General features: G+C 46.1%; 1 protein-coding gene across 15 annotated transcripts in view; it reads right to left on the bottom strand.

Annotated features, from left to right (window-relative positions):
* Positions 1–16,921, bottom strand: part of LOC135903086 (uncharacterized) — a 164,141-nt gene that overhangs the window by 46,574 nt on the left and 100,646 nt on the right. For 14 of the 15 annotated variants that reach the window (XM_065433455.1, XM_065433460.1, XM_065433462.1 and 11 more), the window contains 2 exons: positions 13,603–13,701; positions 4,274–4,369 (listed from right to left, as the gene is read on the bottom strand). In XM_065433455.1, the coding sequence (XP_065289527.1) occupies positions 4,274–4,369; positions 13,603–13,701 (195 nt within the window). The remainder of the gene's footprint in view (positions 1–4,273; positions 4,370–13,602; positions 13,702–16,921) is intronic. The other variant, XM_065433463.1, reaches the window with a different exon arrangement.

Genomic DNA, 16,921 nt, shown 5'->3' with positions numbered 1-16,921 from the left:
GTGATCCAAACAGATGCCAGATTAGTTCAAGGCAAGGATAACGGATGTCTGCAGTAAAATTCAGGTGTCGGTCAGCAAGAAAACCACTGAAGATGTGATAAAAACGGACACAGTACTGCGTAGCTGCAAAAAGAAGACTTATTCGAACACGTCCTCTTGGCTGGTGTTCAACGGAGCATACAATTTATAGACAATAAGGGGACGATAACAACTCATTTTTTTTGCAGACATCCTGATTGCCAATTAAACTGATTTAGAAAGGGTATATTTACGTTCTTCAAAACATTGACTTAGCCTTTTCTCTACACGTTGGTCACTTCCCGGCGTGTTTATTTCGCTTTTATTTGTTGACACGAACCTGCATTTTTCAGCACGTATACTCATTCATGAAAAGTAAAATCGTCATTTTAATTTGGCTTTGGTGCGAAGCACGGATGATACTAAGTCCGAAAACGGATAACAAATGTGACATATAAATGAGAGGAAGGGATAGCTGAGAAGCCTGTAAACCTGCTAATGATGCTCCTCCCTTACCATTATCTAGATAATGCGATGCCACTTCGGGTTTGCGACAGGCAATGCAGTTGCTTTCAATCAGTTTATTTGAGGGTGCTGCTTTGTCAAGCCGGTGAGAGCGCACTCACGTGGTATTTTTCATACCTTGTGAGGTTTCTTTAACGGTCGGAAAAATTGTGCACAATCTGTACGTCACTGAAAACACCGCATTTATATGTAATTTCGGGGTGGCTACAAATGCGTCATTGACACTTTGAGAATTAGGACAGTACTTTTCTAGTTAGATAATTAACTCAAATTAGCGAATAAAATATCAGTAGCGAAAAAAATATTTGTGGCTACTCCACTGTACTAGAAAGTAACTGAACTGCTCTTCTTTAAGTCTTGATGCATGATAGTTGGAGAACACGGTATACTTCACTCAGTAACCAAAATTCCAAAATTAGGCCAAGCAGGATTCACTCGAAATCAGAATCAACAGCAGTCACGCGCCGCAGCACTTATACTGGGACTTACACAAAAAGAAAGAAAGGGAGAGAAGCTGTAGTTATGTCGGATAGATGAAGTGGTATTTGTGATAGCCAAGGATGTGACACATGCACGAAGGAAGATTACACCACCGAGAGGACTCAGGCTGTAAAATTACTGTGAATACTGTGAGGTCTTGTATATACTCATATAACGCCGTCACTTCAACGCTCAATTCATCGACGTCACACGAAGTTTCTTCGAGTGCAAGATATATATATATAGATATGGGGTTCGGAAAGCTGGTCGGATCCCAGTCCCCCCCGCCACCGCCCCCCCCCCCCCCCCCCCCGCGGAAAAATGAAAACTCTCCTCCTATTGTCTGCCCTATGTACTCCAACCCATTTTTATTCGTCTGTAAGTTTTTTTCTCATGATCAGGGTCCCCTGAGTCATTGATCTTCATAAACGTACTCCTTCACAGACTCTAGAGGCTGACTGGCGATTCTGAACTGTTGTTCCCTTGCCCGGCTATCGATTATTGTCTTTGTCTTCTGCATACCAATCTTCGACCCGATTCTTACACACTCCCTGTTAACGTCCTCAAACATTTGATAAAACTCATTCCCAGTATTGCTCAACAGGAGAATGTCATCTGAAAATCTAAGATTCCCGAGATATTCACCGTTGATTCTCACTCCTAGGCCTTCCATTGTTAATGGCTTGAATACTTTTTCCTAGCAAGCAGTGAATAGAATTGGGGAGGTTTTGTCTCCTCGTCGGACCCCTTTCTTTATAAGTAGGTTCCTACATTTCTTGTGGAGCCTTAAGGTGGCTATGGAATCCCTGCAGAAATTTCCCAAAATATTTACGTAAGCATACTGTAGTAGATCATTGCGTATTGTCTCTATAACTCTGGTATGGGTACTAAACCAAATGCCTTTGCGTAATCAATGAAAGCCATATAGAGAGGCTGAGTGTATTCTGCGGGTTTCTCGATTACCCGATTGATGACACGGGTGTGATCCATTGCAGAGTATCGCTTCCTGAAACCTGCCTGTGCCTTTGCTTGACTAAAGTCCAATGTTGCCGTTATTCTACTGAAGATTATCTTGGTTAATATTATATATAATACTGGAAGTAATCTAATGGCCCTGTAATTTTTTTCCATGTGTACGCCTGTTTTTGTAGATTAGCATCATGATGGCATTCTTCCATTTCTATGGGACCCTTCAAGTCGATGGACAGTTCTTATATAGGGTCGCCCGTGCTTCAAGCGCTATGTTTCCTCCATCTTTGATTAAATCGACTGTCATTCTATCTTTTCCTACCGCTTTTTTCAGTTTCATGCCTTGCAACACCCTTCTAACTTCATCGCTAGTTATAGAAGGAGCATCTGTAATCTGTTGGTTACTACTTCGAATGGAGGTATCGTAGCTGCCCTGGGTGCTGTAGAGTATATATATATATACATATATATATATATATATATATATATATATATATATATATATATATATATATATATATATATATATATATATATATATATATATATCACATAGCATGCTTTCAAAACTTTACACATATGCACTTTTAGACTTCTGCACTCCTAGTGAGAACGCCATAATAAAACACCTGAGAAAGCCTCTAGACGGAGCACTTAGGCAAGAGAAAAGGGCAGGCTGCTAGGTGAAATGATTAGCCCACGTCACGTTGAAACGGCAGAAATGCAGAGAAGCATTACACCGATGACTTAAACTAATGTAATGAACTAATATATCAGACTGGAAAAAGCCGTGCAGACATAGACATAAGCGTAGTAATTTTAAGCTTGCGCATTAGCCTATTTTCACATTTAGGGGGGGGTCAGTTGTCAATACAGTGGCACGCACGGCTCTGAAAGATACTGCTGAATGCATTTCACCTGAGGGGGCCAGAAAACATAGCTTTTTTGCGTGATAAGAGCAGCATAACGGTAAATTCATAAACAGCGCATTCAAAGTGACAAGAAATTGGTAACGATAAACGCTAATGCAGAAACCTTTATAGCAGACTAAACGAAGAAAACAATGATAACACAAAAATATGCAGAAATTCCACTGCAGTTGTCTAAGTATGGATATATATTGTGCCACTTGTTCATCTCCGAGCAACCTGGTCTAACTATCGATATTGTCAGGCTTCATGCGACCTTTATAAACCGTTATTGACATATACGATTCTTATCAGCCTTATAGGACTCGATACAACCGTTATCAGTCTTTATCGGTAGTTATCTTATCGGTCTCGATCGGACCCTTAGCGACCCCTGTCAGTCATTATCAACCTTATGGTTATTAATCCGATCCTTATCAACTGTTGTCTATATTTATTAATTTTATCAAGCATCATGTCATGATTATCACACTTTATCAACCTTATTGGACTTCATTCAACTTTTATCAGCCCTTATCAACCTTACGAGAATTGTTGCGACGATTATAAGCTTTATCGCTTTTTTTCACCTTATCCATGCGTGTCGGACCATCATCTAACGTGATGAGATCTGTATAACCCATCAACACGTCTTATCATCGATACGAAGTAATTGAGTGCTGATCTGTCTGTGTTGCGCGATGGACACTTCGAAATCAGTGGCATTTCGGTCGTTGAACGAATGCTGCTAACCACCGCGACCACCGAAATGCATCGGTGGGAATATGGCGTGTCTGGGATTAAACATCGGCAAAACCGGAATTTTCCTGATGTCTACAATGCTCTAAGTCGGCTCTACATGTGGACCTAGAGATGGATTTTATTCCGCCTTCACCGAATCTTTCCACAAAGCTACACAGAAACGTCGGTACGACAAACACATTCCTGCGGTTGAGATGTATTCACCGTCTACATGCGTGGGTGCTGTCGAGTGTCTGAGCCAGTAGGTGTGACACTTTATTTCTGCTCTGGAGTCGTAGGTCCGAAACTCAACACAGCCAACACTTTTCCTTTCGAATTTACCTTTCCATTTTATTTCGTTTTTCTTTATGAAGCGCGTCATGTTACGCGTTACGACCGGATAGAGCGACGGAGAGATTTCCTGGATGAGTCGCCTAAGAATGCTCACGCATGAAAGCTTGTCCATTTCTGTGCGCTGTTTTGTATTTTGGAATTATCTACTAACTAGCCCAACAGTGACATCTTCTAAATCAGCATGTTCATCTGCGATATAATCTAACCGATGCCAGTGACATTCTGTTAGCCGGACAGCAGCACTATTTCCGCTAAAAGTAACTATTTTGTACGCTCACTCGTGCTCGGTGTCGTTGGTGGCGTGCGAGGTACCGGCCTCGGTGTGGACACGCTGGGTGGCGTTGCTGGTGTTCGTTTCGGCGTTGGTCGAGGTGCTGCAGAAAGGTGGTCGCACAATAAATGGTAATGTTGAAGCGACTACCAAACATACAACAAGGCAATATTTACCGGCTTCAGTTAAATGCATTCACTAAGAAGTGCCTTCAACTATACGGGGATGGTTATTCGTTGTGTACTGTGCTTCGAATTCTTCTCCACTCCTACGCTCATTTCTTTGAACCGTCACCTAATTTACATAAGTGCTAAACTTGACGACAGATTGGGTTAAATTGATATATTGATTTGCTTACAGAAGAAACAGCCTTCGAGACGAACATAAAGGGCTTTCGATAGTGGCTTTAAGTGAGGTTCTCTTAATCAGCACCTACCCCATAATGCGGCCTCGAATTCTGCCTTGCCAGCAAATTTCAGCTAAACAGAGCGCATTGAAAAGGGGACATATAGAAGGGACACATATTTTGAACGTCATAAAGCCAGTAACACCTCAACTTCCATGTAAAAGGACCGCGCTGATCAAGGTCTGAAGTGCAGAAAGACTTGTAAGATTTCATTCCGAAGCTAAAATTGGTGTCAAATGCCGTTCTAAGGTGAAGCACATTTCCTGTATCCGCGTTAGAACACCCGAAAAGCTAGCTGTAGACATACGAATGGGTCGCTTTATTTAGCAACTGGAACTCTGACGACAAGCTGCGGCATGTCTATTTGTCCGTGGAAGACACCGCCAGGACGTTATGCGAGAATCATGAGTCCACCCTGAGAAAGTGAAACTTCTTTCGAAACGCCCTCTTGAACACGACCACGAGCGCTGCCCGCAATGACAGGGTTGAAGCGATACCGGAATGCAGTTCTCCATTCCCAAACGAGAACAAAGAGATCTACATGGATGATATGATCCGTCTGTTCCATCGCGCCAACTCCGACATGTCTGAGGACAAGAAACTTTGCTGTTTCATGCATGGTGTGAAGCAATAGCTATTCCTCCGATGGATTCGCCACCCATCCAGGACCATCGCAGAATATTTAACGGAAGCCACGGGCATCGGGAGGACGCTGGAAATGCACACTCGGCAATATAAGCGCGAACTTTTTTCACCCAAAAGAGAAATACAAGAACTAGGTTTGGACGAACATAGAGAAGCCATCAGAGCTGTTGTTGGCCAACTACGCAGTATGCCCCTTTCGACGCAGCCTCAAGTAGCCTGAATTGCTGACGACGCCTGAGAGGAGATCCATCAGTCACTTTGAGTCCCTGAATTGCCGCATCCCCAGCCCGAAGCGATGACCCATGCCGCCGTGGCCTACCGACAGCGTCCCCCTCCGTGACCGCGTCAAGGCGCCGTAACGCTGCAATTCCATCTCCAGCTGCCACCGCCACCAGCTCGCGCAACAGGCTAAGAAAGACGGACGTATGGTGAGCCCCCGACCACCGCCCGCTCACTGCGGAGAAGAGGCGCATGTCTACCTCCGATACCCATACGGCGATATGGGACTACGAATGTTTGCCGCCGCCTCGCCGCCTCCACAGCAACATGAACGACCACGTGAAATCACCGACTTCCTGGCTGCAGCTAAGTAGAGACCCCGACAACCTTTTCTATCACCATCGTCAGGCTCGGCCTTGTACGGACCCAACTCGTGGCGAGTCTGTGAGTTTATATCCGGAAAAATACTAGCAGCAGCCGATGGAGGAGAGGTTGCTGTTCGTCGAAATGCCGAGATTTCTCTCGCCGACGCAATACCCATCTCGAGGACGCAGCAACGAAAGGCTGCCACCTCAATGAAGCTTCGATGGAAAGAACAAGGCGACTAAAGGAGACGTCACGACGCCACGTAACAACAGCGGTACAATGACACGAGTCCGTTATCCGACGCCCTGACTTAACTTTAACGCAAGACCAAAAATCGTCGACCTCAACATGCTTCTCGATGGACACGCAGTCACCGCTTTGGTAGACACAGAAGCCTACTGCTACGTCTTGAGTGGTTGTTTCGTCACGAAGGTGAAAAAAATGACTGTGGCTTAGCTAAGGTTAAGCCCAGGATGCGTAGCACACTAGCCTTTATTTTAGTTGTTGAACCACTGTTTAGCCTGGTGAACTGCTGTTGCTCGGCTATATTTGGTTCGGCTAGACGAAGAAACAACTCATGCGTTACTCTGCTTCGCCTTCAAGAGTGGAACGCGACAGCGTTCCCGTCGACCCGCCAAGGGGTGTAAGACAATGGGCTACGGCGCAGCGACTACGCGCCCCGCATCGGACGCGGTGAGCGTCGAGCAACGCAGCGTTCGGCGCGGCAACAAAATGTGCGCCTGAGCAAGCGACTCACGCCTGAGCCTTAGAAACAGCTCGTTTCTAAGGCAACCCCGCATTCACTAGAGGTGCTTTTGTACCGCTTTGAAGCATCGTACTCGTGGCTCAGTGGTAGCGTCTCCGTCTCACACTCCGGAGACCCTGGTTCGATTCCCACCCAGCCCATCTTGCAAGAGTTGAGCCAAAGCCACCTAGAAAATCAGTCTCTGTAGCACGCCGCAACCTTCGCTTCTCATTCCAACGAGCAGCTCTGTCTCCAGGAGGCATCTCACCTCGTGAGTGTCTAGCAGAGGCAAGCGCAGCTGTTTATATACCGCCGCGACGCCGCGAGCGACGGCGCGAGTTGGAGCCCCGTTTCTCCTCTGTCGTGACGTCACGGTGTCACGTGGTATTGAAGGCGACACCACCGCGCCTGAGGAGCTGGGTTGAGCTCTCGTAATATGCTTCGCATAAAAAGTTGAGGCTGCATCGGCATGTGATACAGGTTATTTTTCGTTAATTGTTGCAGACGGTTCCCTGAGGCGTAGCCACCGAGACCTGCGTTGAAGATAAAGTCATTCCTTCAAAAGCGCGCACAACATTTTTAATGTAACAAATGAAACTAGAAACACATAAAATAAACACTCGACAAAAACTCATAACCGGAAAGAAAATACAATAAAGAGCTATGACAGCATACGAGTTAGGGGCAGATAATGAGTGTGAACGTGCAAGCAACAGTTTGACGCGGAGGGGCGGAGAAGAGAGGGCGAAAGAAGTGGCGTCGGTCTCAAAACAATGTCGATGTAGTTGACCAACGAGCCAACGATCAAAGCGTGGCACCGCCTCCATCGAGAAGGGACGCAGGCGGTTTGGTGGCACGCACAGAGGCCGGTGGCGTCTCGGCGAAGCAGCTGGGCGCAAACTACGGTCCATAGCCCGACTGCTCGCACTCTGCCTGCGAGCGCAGCAGTTCGCCGGCCTCGGTAAGAGCAGCGACGCCTCGGAACAGCATGGCAGGATGCCCCGGTCGAGTGAAGCACTGGTGGCTCGGGTGCAGAACCGGACGGCCGCTCTTCAACTCCCGGTCTGGTGGCCGATATTCACCCTTGCCTCGCTTCCTTGAACTGTCCCCCTCTTCCACCAGCACGCCTCCTTTTCTTGCTACTCTTGCCGCCGATTTGTCTTTTCCTAATTGGCCCCTGGGAGCTTCGTGCACTTTCCTGATTGGGTCATTTCCTTTTTTTCTTTTATCTTTCTCGCGTCGCGCATTTGCGCGTCTTCCACCTAGCACTACATTCGCCTATGCACGTCCACTCTTTGTCGTTCTTTTCTTCTGCTTCCACGATACTATTTTAGCACACTTCATACATCACAGGGTAGACCCCCATTCCGGACAGCTATAGAACACCTGAGAATGCTGACTAGAATCTGCACGGGAATGGTTACAGTGCATAAACAGGCGCTTGGTATCTTGTCACAATGCTCACAGTACGTAATCCTCGGTATGAGCTTACTCAGCCAACATGGTGCCGTCATCCACCTTAACTCTAAGTTGATAACGCTCTCCATGAACCAGGCGATAATACCTGATAGGAGTCTCGAGTTGCCGTGCCTTGAACGTGCTCGAAGACCAAGTCACTACCACACCTTACACCAGCATGATAGTTGCCGTCGAAACCGAAGACACGATAGACATTTAAGGCATCGTTGACAGTGATCAACACCTAGTAAGCCGTAAAATCTGCGTCGCAAACGGGAATCGTGTAATTGCGTGGATGAAAAGTGCATATAATGTTGACCAGCATAATGCAAGAATTTAAAAGCCTGCACAAGGCACGAAGATTATATGCACGGAAGAAGTTACTACAGTCAGTGATACGTTGGTCCTCACGGATTCAGCCGAACGTAGGACGACGGTCCGTGTTACTGGAGCAGCCGTCAATATTATTCCGAGTCTTCCCAGGCATAAGCAAGCACAGCTCAAAGGTCTCCTCCAGCTAAACTAGGACTGCTTCTCGTTGTAGTGAAGGAATCGACAAATGCCATTTGCTAAAGGCTCACTCACACTAGGCCGACCCGCCACCGATTTTGTTCTGCCGATTGTCGGCGACAGCATTTTTTACCTTCGTGTCGGCGCGTCTGTCAAACTTTACCGATGCTGAGCTCTCCGTCAACCATCGGCAGATTGTCGGCGTTGGGACAGTGTGACAGAGGCGCCGACATGGAGGAAAAAACGCTGTCGCCAACAATTGGCAAATCGAAATCGGTGTCGGGTCAGTCTAGCGTGAGTGAGCCTTAAAGGCTCACCCATACTAAACCTCACTATCTCACACCATCTCATACTATCTGCGACGGGGACAATTTCCGCCGTCGGTAGGGATGGGCGGGCGGGGGGGGGGGGGACGTCGCGTTTTACTCCGGGCCGCTGTTTTCTTGAAAGCCATCTGCGACGGAGACACAGTCCGCGCGTGATGTTTCTTTCGCGGCTTAGATCGCGTTGATGCGAGACGCAGCACGAAGGTCAGTTCGCTCGCTGCTGCTGCCGCGCTTCCTCACTCCAGCGTTTAGAAAGCGAGTCTCGGCAGCCATCGAATGAAACGGGTTCATGATTGCTGGCACGCGCGTGACGCGATGCTTCATAATTTATTTAGTATGCCTAGGTTTACAACTTTAGAGCACCGACAGAACTACTATTTCTACTTCGTTTAGCTCTCCAGTAATTTGCTCTCGCAGTAGATTCTTCGCCTTTCAGACTAAACTGAGACTCTTTTATTAATGTATTTACGTTACCCCAAGAAGCCAGAAGGAATTTCACAATTAACAATAAATGTAATGCCTATTGAAGGCGCTGTGAGTACTTCGGTAAATAAATGAATAAATAAATAAATAAATAATGCGGCATGTTCAAACAATCATTAGTATTTATAACAATAAATTCAACATATAATATGCGAAATAATAAACTAAAATATAAAGTGAGCCATTCACGTGGCTCTACCACGTAACCGGCGTCCCAAGCTTCACACACCTACACTCTTTCCACGCAGACACTCCTAATGATCAAGCAATAATAAAACGCCAGAAAGTATCTCTCAACGGCGTGCTTAAAAAAGTGCGCCCTCCTTGTTGAAAGAAAAACCTGCGTCGCGCTAAAACAGCGCAAATGCAACAAATTCATCCTGCAATCAATTACAAAGGTGACATATATTTATTACAAGTATGATTCATTGATATGCTTTATCAAATTCGAAATTACACTGGAGAAAATTTCCTGTAGGGTAATGCGGGGCAAAATTAGACAGGAGACAAGAAGCGCCATTGTGACTTTGCTAGCTAAACCCAAAGCAAAAAAGTACTTTTTTGAGATAATTGGTCGCATGGATAGGTGACGGTAGCTGTCCATTTCCTTTTAATGAAAAAGTTGGCGATTGTGCGAAGAGTTAGTGCGGAACAGAAATCGCGCTTGTCAGCGGGCTAGTGACGAGAAATAAAGGGTGAAACTTTTCGGAGCCGTACGTGAAGACACCCCAGTGTCTGTTCCGAAACATAAGTACTTATCCTGTTGATTTGTGACACTAACTACATGCTGTAAGATGTTTAGTTCTGAAAGGGGCCTGGGTAAATGCCCATTTCTTTAAATTAGGGCATTTGAAAAAGGCAAAAGGTCACAAACGGGCGTTGAATTAGCATAAATAGTCTCCTACTAAGCGAATCATTTATTTAGCCATATTAAAGACTACATTTTTTGTTGAAGACTGGTGCGGACGTATAGGAGAAAATCATCTAGGTCTTCTTGGAAAGAAAATGACGTGAAGGATGCACTGTTCTAAGTGATGCCGAGTTTAACGAGCCGCCGTCCACCAGCCTAACAGGAGAGGCAGTGGATAAAGATGGAGACAATAATGCTCACATAGGTTTGAAGAGCTACACTTCATTGGTGCTTACCGGCCTTTCCACTTGCAAAATTGCTGGGCCCATGGCCATCAAAAATAGCACAGCGAAAAGCGTTGAACGCACTTGAACCAAAGAGCTGCGGAAGATCGCGGAGCAAGGTTACGCCCTGTGCGCAGACAACATCATGCTCTGGGCCACCAAGGGCTCCCTAGCGCGAAAAGAGGCGACCCTTCAGGAGGCCGCGACGGCCGTAGAGAGATTTGCGGCAGCGAGCAAGATGCGTTGCGCGCCCGAGAAGTTCGAGGATATCCGTGTGTACAGAGGGGAAATCTACAACTCCCCCGGCCCCATCGACATCTATCTTTAGGGCCAGAAGATCACAGAAGGCAATAAGAATAGGATTCTGGGTTTTTGGATTCAGAGCAACCTGAAAGCCTCCCACACCATCCAAACCCTAAGGTCTGCCAACAACCAGATCTCACAGATTATAAAAAGAGCTATAAGCCGCAAGGGCATGCGAGAAGAGGATACGCTTCACCTCGTCCAGGCTCTGGTGATCAGCAGAGTAACGTATAGCATGCCGTAGCACAACCACACGCTAAACAAACGCGACCCAGAACAAGTCGATGCCATCATCACAGGTGCGTACAAAATGGCCCTTGGTCTCCCTGTCACCACCTCAAACGAGAAGTTAGTGGCCCTCGGGATCCACAACACATTCACTGAGCTGCCGGACGTGGTTATGGATTCTCAAAAGGCCGGACTATACAGAACACGGTGGCGGGCTGAGCCATCCTCCACCAGACCGCAACGGCAACGGAGCTCCGTGCCCTCGATGGGCAATGATCACTCGTGCCTGAGATCAGAGGCAAGATCAAGGTGAGCCCGATACCGAAGCACATTAGTCATGAACTCCATGAAGGACGACGCAAGGCTCGCGTGAACAGGAAGCGCCGACAATTAAATGTTGACCTGTACGTGCAACGTGCGTGGACGTGGTGGCGTACCCTGTAGGGGGCCTCTTTGCGGTAGCCGTCGTGAACGGGAGAGACAACTCGTTGACGCTCGCGGCTTCCGTCAGGGCAGAGACCCCAGCTACGGCTGAGACCATAGCCGTGGCTCTGGTAATAAAGCAACAAGACAGGGTAGGCAGGGAAGTTCATGTCATTACCGACTCGCAACAGACCTGCCGTAACTTTATCAACGGACGAACACCGCTGATGGCGGCTCAGATTCTAGGCCTGAGGCTGCAAGAATCCCATCAAATCACGTGGACGCCGGGCCACGCGAGTGTGGAGGGAAACGAAAGGGCTGACGTCCTAGCTCAAGCGCTAGCCAACCGAGCGGGGCAAGACCAATCGTCTCATCAATCCCCACCCTTTGCCTTCGTGCCCCTGCCATCCATTTACTGCGACCGACTCGAGATCCACTGACTCAACCACAGGACTTATCCTCCCCATCAGAAAGCTCAGCACTGAAGAGGCGGTAGCTCCCAGACTTATTCAGGCCAACACATTTCCAAACCTACACAGATATAGTAAAATGTTCCCTCATACATATCGCGACATCTGTCCCTGGTGCGGCGACACACGCCCTAGATTCTTTCGCATCTCGTGGGGTTGCGTGGGCAAACCTCAACACTTAAAGACGCCTAGTACGTCATTTGAGCGCTGGGAGGTACAGCTGACCGGCGATACCCTTGCGGGACAAGAAGCTCTCGTCCAGCTAGTACGTCGAGCAGCAAGGGCCAGTGGAGTCCTGGAATGAGGAAACCACTCACTCGACCTAAGAATAAAGATCCAGAATAAAGGTTCTTTATCTCTCTCTCTCTCTCTCTTGAACGTTTTTATGAAGAATCAAGCATCCTTAACAAGTACTAGGCATTGCACTGAATAATCCCATGATGTTACTATACCGTTCTTCTATTATTTGTAATTATTAGTGCTTGTATAATACGTGTTTAATGTTTTTTCCTGTACGTGAATTATTTGAGCACTGTGTAATTCCTTATCTGTTTATATGCTCATCGAAGTCTACATCACGGCCATTTGTGTGTGTTTGTGACATTGTTTTTGAACTCATCGTGGTGCAACTTGCATTTGACTTTTGTACTGTTTTGTTCATGGGCGTATAGGACATCGCTGTGGATTTCTGAGCGTTATGAAGTGATTTCTTTTCATTTTCCTACATATCTTTTATTGTTGTTTCCGCTATGAGAAAAGGAGTAGCCGTCACCATTATAAGGTGACTACGTCTCTTTCTTTTATTATTATTTCAATGTAAAAAAGAAAGACTGGCGGCGCTTGATTTGCAGGCACTTGTGGAGTGACGTCAGGGCTAGGCTGAGTTTAGATTCACTGCTTGGAGTTTGTACAGTAGTTTCATGAAGAGTGCGTGGGTGCTCACGGATTCAATTTAAAATGCTTCTTCTGCAAGAACTGAACTTCCTAAACATTTTTTAGATGGTCTCGTTTTGCCCCACCGGTTGGCGCAAAATGAGACATTTGCGACATTTCTTCAACTTAAACTTTTCTTCAACTCTTCTTTTTTCTTAAACTTTCCAACAGCCGGGAACATATCTACGTTTATGTACCCCATACCTTGTACCTAAAAGAATGTTCCTGGTTTGTTTTGATATGGCATTGAATGAAATTGTAAAAAAAAATCTGTATTCGCATATTTTTGTCGCATTTTGCCCCGCCTCACCCTATACCTAATGAATTCTGGCCAGGCGTTGGCCTATTTTTTTCATTTACATGGAGGCAGTCTTCTACGCCATACCATGCGCAGCTCTAAAAGACTCTGCTGAATGAATAGCGCCTCAAGGGGACAGAAGACGCTGGTTTGCAAGCGCACTATGAATCTAAAGTCATATGCAGCGTATAGAATAGGAGATGGAAGTGATATAAGCTTGTCCTCTTCTATGCGCTATATTTGGTTAAGAGACTATGCTAACTAGGCCAGCTGCAAACTCTTCTAAAGCAGAATATAGGTCTGTGATATACCTTATCCGATGCACGTGACATCCTGTTAGCCTGTAGTCGGCACTATGTCCGCTGAAAATAAAGATTTTGCCCGCTCACTTGATCTTGGGGTCCTTCGCGGCGTGCGGGGCACAGGCACAGGTAGTCTGCGCGTACTGGGTGGGGCTCGTGGTGTTCGTTTCGGCGTTGGGCGAGGTGCTGCAGAAGGGTGTTCGCGTTTTAGATGGTAATACTCAAAACGCATGCTAACTATACAACAAGGTAACGTTCACTTACTTCAAGTAAATACACCGAGCAAAAAGGGCATTCAACTACGGGGATATTGTTAGTCGTTATGTAGTGTACTTAGAATTCTCCACTCCTACATAAAGAAAGGGGTCGATAGAGCGAGTAGCACTTTTTGTTGTAAAAGTTACTAACAAGGATAAGGTGCCTCCGGAAGGCTCGCCTACGTATGGGTAGAACATTTTCAGCAGCGGCGTACAGGTGCGGCCACGTTTGATCACGTGATCGCGCCGGCATGGTTGGCCTTGAATTGACGTCCAGCGAAGCGGCCGTACAGCTGTAGGCATGGGCGACGGCACAGCAAGCGCCATTGTTTCGTGTGCGCCGTCGAAGTGTGGCTCAGCCAACATCACACACACTTAGCCTTCGGTTCAACACACATATAAGTGAAACAGTGTTTGTCACTTTGGCCTTTTGTGTGCTCGCGCTGGAGTGCTTTGCGATCGGAGACCCACGTAAGCAGGTTCTAGCTCAGTGTGTTAGAAACGAGGTACAATAACAAATAAAGGGAGCCGAAGAAATAGCCTCTAAATTACTTTTTTATTTAGGCATAACTGTGTAAACCTGTCTGTAGACTCGACAACATGCATATAGTTCTGACAGTTACAGATGACTAGATCTTGCGGACGTGGCACATCTTTTACCTAGAATAACGAATGAAAAAGCTCATTTTGTGAAAAAGGTTTTATACCACTATCTTTACTAGATATTGTGCACGTTTATCGTTTGCTTCAAAGTTACTGATGTATACTTTAAGCGTTCGAGCTCAACTAACCTGATTCCGAAGCTTGGACTATGTGGTAGTGATAATTTCCGCTTGCGATTGAAAGTCTGAGGCAGATGGAGGCTCCATCACGATCGAAAGTGCCCTTGGGACAGGGGCATCAGTGGCTGTAACTCAAACGTTTTATACATGACAGCTCCTGTTTCAACCTCTCTAAAACTTAATAGGGAAGCAGCACCAGCTTAGCAATTCAATCAATATCGATTATTAATTGGCACTCTAAAACTTTAACTTTATGTCCAAACGATCCGTTTAAACACAGACTGTATCTATCATGTTATTTTAGCTCTTTCAAACATCCGCGCCTGTCTCGAGGAGTAAATAAATATCAGATTTTGTTGTTTTTTCTCTACCAAAGTGCATACAAATTTTTCTCTCCTGCTTCAGTTGTCTAAAAAGACACTGTCAAGGCAATCGACAGAGATGGGAAGCTCGCACATAAACGGCCTCGAGCACGGGCACTCTTGTTACAGCATGGGTGCGTGCATTTCGCATACCGACGTGTTCCACTACTTAATTTATCCATCACAGTCCTTGCATCCAACGGCGGCAGAACATTTTCCTTTAAATCTTCCCATTGTGCAGAATGTTCCACGTCGCCCGACAGCACACAGCGACGAACAAATGGCGCTTGTGAAACGTCGCGTAACTTTTTCGCTCGATTAACGATTCATCACTGATCATTTTAGACTTTAAACGATTATCCACTTTCAATGCAGAGTTTCTCCTCGAAAAATTTATTATTTGTGGTTCTTGCAGGGCAATTTTAAAATCGCTGAAACATGGTGATCAACTTTTGTATAACCCCAGAATAATCTATGCAAGGTGGAACCACGAGTGAAATACAAGTTTATAAACGTTTGCTGAGTATATTCATTAACTAGTTAAAGTCTATATATAGGTGGCACAAGTGGCTTTTGAAAAGATAAAAAAATATATGTTATAAAATGGGACTTAGTGTAGAAATAAATAAGATAGATGGCAATAGTGAATCCCTGTACACTACAGTTAAACAAGAAATAAGAAAAACGGCAAAAGAGAAAGGTGAAGTCCAATTAAAATACGGAAGAAATTGTAGTATGCAAAAGGGTAAATTAATATACCCGATTAACATCTTAAACTACATAATCTTTCTACAGAGTGAAAGAATGTCAGTTGGCTGGGATGTTTGAGTGAAAACAACACCTTCTTTGAGTGGCCAGACAACCAGCTTGCGAAAATAGAGGCTCAAAAGCTACAAATTTACTGCAATGGACATGAACTTCCATCTCTATGCAGAGTACATGCTCCATACCTGCGCGTATGCTGTGCCCCGTCTTTACTAGACTGAGAATGGCACGACGATCAACGACAGAGTTTCCTATATTACGTCTTCACTTGCGAGGACATTTCAAACCCCTGGCTTCGGGCTGCGTGCTGGCATGTGTGGTGTGGAGGAACAGAGGGTGAACGCTTTGCTCAGCATCCCTCAGAAAATTAGTCGACAGCTGCTCTACCACAGCCGCATAGTCATTGCTCATGCGCCATCATTCCTGAACGATTTCAAAATTTTCGCGCCGCTACTGTCAAACTATCGAAAACGAGTTATCGGACAGGTCTAATCGATTAAGCCAATTTAATGAAAGGTGGACATTGCGGAATATTATTCATTTTTCTAGTTGCATTTGATCGATCATTCGTATAATCCTTCATCGACATTACTAACTGTAACCAGACGCCCCTGGCTACGCTTCCGCGACTGAGCAATGGTACTTTCGTTCTCGCGTCCAAGGCCACGGATATTCCCAGCGCGCGGCATGCCGGTGGCGCCATCTGATTTCATTTGCACAAACCGGCCGCTGCATAGCGCCTATGGGTGAATGGGTTCGTGAAAACTGGCCTCGTCAACCTTGGTAGGTTAGTTTTAATAGGTTAGGGAGTCATTACGGGTGCTCGTTGCACACGGCGGCTCCTTGCAAAGGAAGAGACTCAAGAGAAAATAAACGCTGTCGTTTGACGTCGTTAGGCTTCGTTTCTACGCCGAGGGTTAAAGAGCGGCAGAGTGGAAAGGCGGCAGCAGAAAAAAAAGGAGGGACGTTATTGCAAGAGAGATAGGTTGGGAAGCCTTCAGGGAACTATAGACGGAAGCTGTTGGTGTGGAAGGGGAGGAACGTTCGTGATTTCACAAGAGCCGGCGAGCCGGTCAGCGTGGGAGTAACAAAAGGACACGAGTCGCAAGAACGACCTGAGGAGCGCAGAAGCATTGTGGCGGAAAGGTTTTGAACATATTAAGATTGTGACATGTAGTGTGGGAGAAAAGGAGGGGTGGGTGGAAAGGAGAGCCTTTGTCTTTAAAGAGACGTTAAACTC

This window comes from Dermacentor albipictus, chromosome 1 (assembly GCF_038994185.2).
Source record: "Dermacentor albipictus isolate Rhodes 1998 colony chromosome 1, USDA_Dalb.pri_finalv2, whole genome shotgun sequence".
NCBI lineage: Eukaryota > Metazoa > Arthropoda > Arachnida > Ixodida > Ixodidae > Dermacentor > Dermacentor albipictus.
Note: the sequence above shows the minus strand (reverse complement) of the source record. Positions and strands in the feature narration are given on the sequence as shown.